Source organism: Salvelinus namaycush, chromosome 24 (genome assembly GCF_016432855.1).
Source record: "Salvelinus namaycush isolate Seneca chromosome 24, SaNama_1.0, whole genome shotgun sequence".
NCBI lineage: Eukaryota > Metazoa > Chordata > Actinopteri > Salmoniformes > Salmonidae > Salvelinus > Salvelinus namaycush.
In genome coordinates, this window is record NC_052330.1 from 14836525 (window position 1) to 14845372 (window position 8848).

An 8848-nucleotide genomic window follows, 5' to 3' on the forward strand; every position below is an offset into this window, starting at 1 on the left:
AGTTTAAAAAAAATGCTTTGTTTAGGAGTGCAAGGGCGAGTTGACGTATTGCACATGCGCACTTCAAATAGTAACTGTTCCCTAACGGAAATATGCAAACACGTGCTAAAACGCGCCAATAGGATCTCACTAACTCGTGCTTGTCTCTGCCCACCTCATTGCTTGTTCTGCCCACTATGATTAATTTGCTCCCGGTGGAAACGACAGGCTGTGGTCGATCTTGGTTTAGTTATAAAAAAAATCTTTGCTACAGTCGTGGTGAATAAAATGGGAATCTCATTTGTTGTCTCTGCAAAGAGGGCGTTTCGGGAATGAAGTAATCTCGCGTAGGGTATGGAATATAGATCATTGATACTGTACTGTTTGTCTAGTCAATATTTTCACAAGTAGATAGCCTATTGAAAATGTCAGCATAGCCATTTGATGGTCTCTCTATTCGAATAACCGAGTCGATGCAAAGACTTGTTAGGCGGGTCGTTGTCGGGGAAAATGACAGGGGGGACTAAAACAGGGAGGAATGGCAGCTAACCTTGCTAATGGGAGTGTACTGTACGGGTAGACATTTCACAATGTAAGTGTATCAAACAAAATCAGTAGGTGGCCATTGTAGCCAAGTTGTTTGAGCGCATGTAGTGCACGGTTATAATGCTTACATTGTATCAGCATCCAGAGTGTAGATTTGCTGCAAGGCAAGCGTTTCCCTTTTTTTGTGTGGCTATCCGTGGTGGACAATGATGGTGGCTGGGACTCTGATCACACACTGTTACTGCTACACTGCTCGAGTAGGCTACAATGTTGCACTGCTGAGCTAAATCAAACAGAATCAAGAAGTTCATATTACCATTGGATTAACACACGGGCTAATCCTGTGTTCATAAGGGTTGGTATGCCACGTCATTTTTATTCTATGTGCACGTCAAAATACAGTGGCCTACTACCAGAATAGATGTTCTCCAGACTAAATAATATTGAAGCCCTTTTGACAATTATGTGATAGGGATTATCTATTTTGCATGCACTATATGTCTTTGAATAATTTAGGCCTGGTGTTGTGTTGTGTTGCAGTACTGATCAGCGAGGTCTGCTGCAATTATGGATGATCATCATCATCACCATCATCACCATCATCAACTTCATCATCACACACAGGGAAGCATGTCACCATCATATGTTCCAAGGAAGAGGAAGGCTTCACAGCCAAAACAAAAAAGTGGTGTTCCACTACCAGGTAAATGTCACTAAATTATCACTAGATGTTTGACAAGTTGTCAGTTTACTGAGCAAACTTCAGAGCTAAATGACATGCTAAATGACATTCTGTCCAAGTCTGTCTCTGGCCAGTTGCAATTGCAAATGTCTTTAATCTTGATTTTTATTGCCTGTGTAGTCTCCATTTATGTATTCCATGCATATTGTCTCGGAAACTCTCTTTTAATAGTGTTTTGTTGGAAAAGAGATGAACTAATGAAAATGTACCCATAATCCAACAGCTATCCAGAGGATGTCAGATATGAGTGTGATGAGTATGATTGGTGCTCCACCTAAGGTAAGAATAAATACCCTAGTCAAAAAATCCTATTGGATTAGTAATTTTTCCAACAGAGTCCTATAGGATTCTCACAATTCTATAGGATGTTGTGTCACCTCTATCAGAATCTTATTGGACTACTTTTTCCCTTTTGGAAAACAAAATCAATCCCATTGGATCCTATAGGTTTTTGATAAATCTTGTAAGATTTTGTCAACCCAATCAGAAGCCTATTATTTTAAAAAAATCTTAATTGAACCCATTAAATTATAGTTTGATGTCATTTGTTCCAGTACTATACTACAACATTAAGTACAACATTTTCGTTGATCGGAAACAACAGTTCTATATTAATTTTGGTTTTATTCACCACCACAATATGGGAGTGATTCAAGGCTGCATGTTCATTTGCAGTATGACCACCAGTACAGTACACCTTTTTCAAAAAATAACTCACTTGAGTTATTTGATTCTTATTCATTCAACTTCCTGTCTTTGAATTTGACATTACAATATGACATACAATGCTATATACAGTTTTACAATAACACAAGATTTTAGGGAGTTTTCCCCTTAGAATGCACAGCATCTTTACATTGCTTATATGCAATTAAAAAGTAGAAGGAAAATACATTTTTAGGTACAGTAACATTTACATTTTAGTCATTTAGCAGACGCTCTTATCCAGAGTGACTTACAGTAGTCATACTGGTACCTCGTGGGAATCAAACCCACAACCCTGGCTTTGCAAGTGCCACGCTCTACACGGGGCACAAAGATATGAGCATTTCTTTACTTTGATATATAATAGTCACCTATGCATACAGAACAGAGAATGTTCCCTTTACGTCTTTATGTTGGGAGAGGAAAAGAAAAACAAAGATTAACGGGGACCCTCCACCTCTTTCGCTCCCAGGGTTGTACCTTTAATTGCGATTCCATAGTCCCAAATATATTGCTCACCATATGACTGCTGCAGAGGGACAAGAGAGAGCCATGAGAAAATGAGTCTAGATCAGTCATGGAAATAAAAGTGCTGAAAACAAATTGGCTCCCTATTTAAAAAGGAGATGGTGAACAAGCTATGAATGAGCTGGAGGGTCGGTGCTCCATATGTTAAGCAGCCAAGTTAGCTATGGTGTAAATCAAATATAGCCAAGTTTTGAGGATAATCCTTTAGAATGTAATGTACATATCTATACAATTCCTTCTACAAAATGTATAGAAATCCTATAGGAGACAAAAACATTTATATCCTATAGGATTCTAATGCAAGGATCCAATTAGAATCTAATAGAAAAATCTAATCAGATGTTGGAACCAGTTCTATTGAACTCCTGTAGGATTATATCCTCCGTCGACTGTGTCCTTAACCACTCTCTATCCCTCTCTATATCTGTCTCCATATCTGTACATGCATCTGTCCTGTAAAAAAAATGAATAATTTAAAAAAAATGTACCCTAGTCAAAAAATCCTATAGGGTTCCAATAAAAAATTCCGATTAGAATCCAATAGTAAATCGTATCAGATTTTGGATCCAGTCCTATTGAAATCCTATAGGATTCGTTCCAAAATCTGTTAGTATTTTCGATTGGATTCTAATAGGATTTATTTATTGTAATCCTGTAGGATTTTTTGACTAGGATAATACAGTATTTTGTTTCAGTTCTACTTGGCCATTATGGGTGTTCTGGCCAAAGAATGGGTGCACTATTCCAGTCCTCAATATGAAACTGAAATAACGACAATCATATGATGATCTACAAATTATTTAGCATTAAGCACTTCTACATCAACGTACAGTATGATGGTCCTTATTGCAGTTTTCACAATACAACCATGTAAGGTACTGTAGGACACTGGATATTTGCTTTACAATTCTCTAATTTAATATTATAGAATGATGACCCCCATGCCCAGGTGACTCAAAAAATGAAAAGAACATATGGCAGAAAAAGGTAAATGAGTTTCCTTTTTTTTTATTGTCCATTTCTATCAATTGTCCCACCCATCAGTGTAATGAAATCAACTCCTACCTTTTCAATCCTCTAGGTATGAGGATCTGCAGAATGTCTCCCTGGGCTCTGGTGTGGAGGATTCAACCAGCGAGACGTCCTGCTGCTCCGTGGTGTCTTCCAGCCTAGCTGTAGCCAACGGGGAGCTGCCTCCCCCTCCACCTCCCTCTGCCAGACTGCCTCACAGGCTGGTGGCTAAAGACTGTTGGCCCAACCAGGCTCCAGACACAGGCAGGGCCCAGGGCCGGGGTCAGGAACCACCTCCACCCTCCGATTTTGCCATGAAGAAAATGCGGAGAGTGGAGGTGGACAACGGAGCACCTTCTGTTACAAATTTCCCTCCGGAAGTGAGACACACAGGTAGTTATTGTATCTTGCAACCATCAATCTCTTATTTTATGACTCTTTCTCTTACATACAGGTATTCAAGTTTTAGTTCATGCTGAATGTTTCCTTTGATGCAGTTCCAGTTCCTGTTGGAGGTGGACATGTCCATAGCCATGTCCAAAGTGGTCACTCGGTCGGAGGTGGACATGTCCATAGCCATGTCCATAGTGGTCACTCAGTCGGAGGTGGACATGTCCATAGTCATGTCCAAAGTGGTCACTCAGTCGGAGGTGGACATGTCCATAGCCATGTCCAAAGTGGTCACTCGGTTGGAGGTGGACATGTCCATAGCCATGTCCAAAGTGGTCACTTGCATGGAGGTGGACATGTACATAGCCATGTCCAAAGTGGTCACTCGGTTGGAGGTGGACATGTCCATAGCCACATCCACAGCGGTCACTTGCATGGAGGTGGACATGTCCATAGCTATGTCCAAAGCGATCACTCGGTTGGAGGTGGACATGTCCAAAGCGGTCACTCGATTGGAGGTGGACATGTCCAGTGCAATCACTCAATTGGATGTGGACATCTCCAGAGCAGTTACCCTATTGGAGGTGGACTTGTCCAGAGCAGTTACTCTGTTGTAGGTGGACATGTCCATAGCAGTCACTCTATTGGAGGTGTAGCTATCCAGAGCAGTCACAGTCACCCAGCAGAGCTGTCCGAGGAAGAGAAATCTAAAGTCTTCACCTTCACAACCAAGAAAGAACCTCCTGTCTACCCCCCAGGTGAGAGGACAAAGGATTAGCAAATAGAATGTCACCATAGATAAACTCTCTGGCAACACTTTAGTTGTTGATCATATGCTTGTGTAATAACACTGTAATTACTCTAGTAAAAATGTTGTATTAGCATGATGTTACGTATATCTTTGAGAATTGCATAGTAATGGAGTAGGGATTGTTCCTTATCCTACGTTTAATAATAAATAAAAAAACTCTACTTCCTGTGTGGAACAGGAAGTCAAGAGGAGAGGTGGCAGCTGATGATCCTGGGGAAAGGGCGAGTCACCTGCCCCAAGTGTAAAAGTGTGAGCAGGAAGACTGTGGAGGGACTGAAGAAACATATGGAGAACTGCCGAGTGGTGTGTCTGCACCATCCTCACAATAACAGCCTCCCATGTTGCACTCACATTGGTTTAACTGAATTTCAAAAACTAAACAAATATGTTTTTTGTAGAATCCCTTCACGTGTCAGCAATGTGGGAAACAACTGAAATCTTCCACTGGAATGAAGTACCACATCATGGCAGACCACAATAACCTGGTAAGGCCATTCCCCCATCTGAAGCCTGTTTTGGTGTGTTTCATGTTAATGTTGGTTTTAACTGTCATATTTTGCCAGCCCTCGCCAGATGACATAAATGGCCTGGATGACCAGTCCATGAAGGAAAAACTGAGGAAAGTGCTGAAACGGATGGGCAAATTAAAATGCTCTAAAGAGGTATGATTCCTCGCTGGCGTCTATCTGAAATTCTAGTACAGATTTCACCTTAACCCATTGTTGGTAGTCTTCCTAGGCAGATGGGTTGCCTCCCACAATAACAATGTTCTAACAGGTCAGGGATTTCTGATACTACATTGTTGGTGCAGGGGAACTAAAGATTTGTTCCATTCTTAAGGACTGTATGTTACATTACAGGGCTGCACTGGTAGTTTCACCAGCATCATGGGTTACCTGTACCACATGAAGAAGTGTGGGAAGGAGGAGTCTGAGCTGGAGAAGCTGCTTCTCAACTGCCAACACTGTGGCAAGGTCTACAAGTCTAAGGCAGGCCTGGAGTACCACCTCAAGTCAGAGCACGCACCAGTGAGTTTTCCATTGCACTGCCTTTATAGTATACACTTCTCCACGAATAAGACAGTTGGTCTTTCAAGGTTACAATTCACTGGGAGACGTTCCATCACACAAAATGCCATTGTACATACAATCTGTAGCAGTTACATCCTTGCAACTTCAATGTCACAAATTTTTCTCCGTATATCCGCCCTCTCATTCTCCCAGAAGACCCCATTCCTTTGAGTCTCTTTTGAGTCTAATTTATTTGAGCTTTGCTTGAGTGGGAGATGATAGACAGTTGTCTCCTTCTCCTCCGCAGGTGCCCCAGAATGCGGAGGAGGATGAGGTGAAGGCCCAGAGAGAGCCCAACCCTGAGAGGACACCCAGCGGCCGGGTCAAACGCATGTCAGCCCAGGTGGCTGTTTTCCACCTACAAGAGATTGCTAATGACGAGCTGGCTAAGGAGTGGCCCAAGAGGAAGGTCATCGGGGACCTGGTCCCCGACGATAAGAAGGTGAGGGATCTTCAACACTAAGATGGTCCTAGAGCTGTGCTCATGTATCTATTCCTGTGTAAACATTGACCTCCTGATCAACCATTATTTTTCTCTTGCGTTCCACAGCTGAGATATGCACGCCCAGGGCTGCCTGCCTTCAGTCAGGAGGTCCTTCGGAAGTGGAAAAATGAAGTGAAGCTGCAAAAGAAAGTGCAGTGCCCAAACTTGGTACGAACCATACGTTTCTAAATAATCTTTCATCCCATATTGCCTATAGTAGAGATTTTACTCGCTGTACTATACTTTGCTTATATTGTGACTGGGAAACTTTCTGGTTTCCCTCAGGGCTGTGGCTCGGTCTACACCAGCGTGTCTGGACTGAAGGCTCACCTTGGGCTCTGCGGAAGGGTAACAAAATAGATTTCCTCACACTGCTCCCCTCTTTCACTTCCAAGTACTGCAACGTATCCAGAATACAGTGAAAATTATTCAGCTGAAACCGAGTCAATTCTTATGGGTTTTTTTTAGCATTCAAACCTAATTTTAGCAGAAATGTAACCCATTATTAAGCATCTACTTCAACCAAATTGTGTCTCTCTCGATGCAGGGGGACTTTGAAGCAGGGAAATATAAATGCCTGATCTGTAAGAAAGAGTTCAACTCTGAGAGTGGGGTGAAGTACCACATCAACTCTGTCCACTCCCAGGTCAGAAATTAATTTAGGACTTTTCACCACCTTGATGATCTACTCTATCATATGAATTTATACTTTTTTGCCATGTGAATACAGTATTGCAAAAATACATTGTAGTGATTTTTGGTGGCACACAATACTAATTTCCTTTGTCCTGTGTTTTCTTAGGACTGGTTTGCGGTGACCTCAAAATCCAAGAACTTTAAGGTTCTGAAGGCCAAGCCCAAGGAGAACAGCACCGTGGACGACCCCATTGTCCAGCACCAGACCCTCCATGTCTTCACCCCTGTCCTGGAGCCCTGGCAGGACATGCAGATGGGACCTCCACCAACGGTGCCCGAGCCAGCCCTGCAGGCCAACCCTGAGGCTGCAGAGGTAAAGAGGAGGGGGAAGGGTAGAGGGAAGGAGAAGGACTGCTATGACTTCACTGGCAGTGACCACTCCAGCAGTAGCAGCAGCGGTAGCTCCAGCAGTGAATCAGAGACAGAGGAGCTTGATGGCCAGAGACACGACGTTGACCAATGGGCACTGCAGAGACCCAGTATCATCGAGACCCACCCCGATGTCGCCAAGCAACCCAGAAGCAACCCCTAGTTCGTCCGATCACCTGACTTCAGATCAGGGGTCTGTTCAGGAGGGTGCAACGTTACAGAACATTCAAATAGAAATGCATTGTGCATTGGTTCTGGGATGTGTAGTCTGTGTGTTTCAACTGTAACTATGAGGTCATCTTAGCCAACATTTAATGTGCTTTATTATTTTAAGTTTGATAACTCTTGTTTTGTTTTCTGACATGCTTACTTAGACTAATCTTTTAACCCCTATTCTGACAAGTGCTTATGTGTTGGCTTGTGCTCCTCGATTCAGACTGTGCCTAGTGTATGGATCTATTATTTCATACAACTCCTTTATTATACCTTACATGTTATCAGACCTCTTCTTTACAATGCATATTTAACCAATAGCATGTGGTGTTAATGTAGTGTGAATTTTATATATTGGATAGTGATATGATAACACAGGATAAATTTGAGATACAGTGGTTGTCGGTTATAGTTGTCAGTGATGTTTTTTAACGCTGCATTGTTTGTTGATGTACACTGTCCAGATGGAAATAGGTGCAGTTGTCATTTCATTTACTTCCTGTGTGGCCCTGTACTGTTTCTGCAGATGTATGAATGTATTTTGTTTACTCTTCTGTTGATATTTCTGTCAGTGCACTTCTGTTCAAACTAGGTTTTGAGTAGATTCATATCTATTTTATTTAGTATTGAATAATGAACTGGCCCTTGGACATTTTTAAGTGATCCCTCACACATGATGTTAACGATAGGTTTTCTCTATTTGATGCCTTTTAAAATCGACTAAGATAAGTTAGACAACCAATGTCTTTCTGTTCAAAGGTTCAGCTCAGGTCCATGATTCCTGTGACCAAAACAAGAGGCATTACGCATGCACTTTTATATTGAATGAAATTAAGTGCTCAGTTTAACGATAGGCATTCCCATAACCCAACCTTGTGAAGGGTGACAAGTGTGCCCTAATTTGTTGTCTGGCATTAGACTGCTTCTTGAGATTGTGTTCAGTCTTCACTGTTTTGAATCAACTGTTTGTCAAAAATGAAAAATATTACACTTCAATTCCACGTTTGTGTACATTTCTGTTAATGGAAAATCTATTGTTTCAAGTTTTAGAAAACAAAATGCATTATACCTTCTTTTTTAAAAGTACTGTAGGCCTAATTCGCTGCTATTTTTAACTACCAGGAGTGTTCGCTATATCAACAGGTGAAATAAAATATTAACATAATGCTACTAATTTTCCATTCTCATTTTTGCCCTTCTTTCCTTACACAGTAAACAGTGTTCTACTAATGCCTGCATTAGTGAGGGTGATGCACCAGCTGCACAAGCTCTGGTTGTATCCACTTTGGCACAGGGCCCCACCT

The 8848-nt window shown here is 41.8% G+C and overlaps 1 protein-coding gene across 2 annotated transcripts; it reads left to right on the plus strand.

The window, feature by feature from the left end:
• The first annotated feature begins 218 nt into the window (after positions 1–218).
• LOC120019755 lies at positions 219–8706 on the plus strand. 2 transcript variants are annotated; one of them, XM_038963188.1, is made up of 15 exons: positions 219–571; positions 1066–1228; positions 1491–1546; positions 3429–3487; positions 3582–3904; positions 4009–4659; positions 4891–5015; positions 5111–5197; positions 5276–5374; positions 5573–5740; positions 6030–6224; positions 6333–6434; positions 6552–6614; positions 6814–6912; positions 7069–8706. In XM_038963188.1, the coding sequence occupies exons 2-15, from the start codon at positions 1093–1095 to the stop codon at positions 7492–7494; spliced, it is 2589 nt and encodes an 862-aa protein (XP_038819116.1). In that variant the 5' UTR covers positions 219–571; positions 1066–1092; the 3' UTR covers positions 7495–8706. The 2 variants fall into 2 exon arrangements, with proteins under 2 accessions (XP_038819116.1, XP_038819117.1); XM_038963189.1 differs by lacking the exon at positions 219–571 and adding an exon at positions 616–880.
• Positions 8707–8848: the final 142 nt, after the last annotated feature.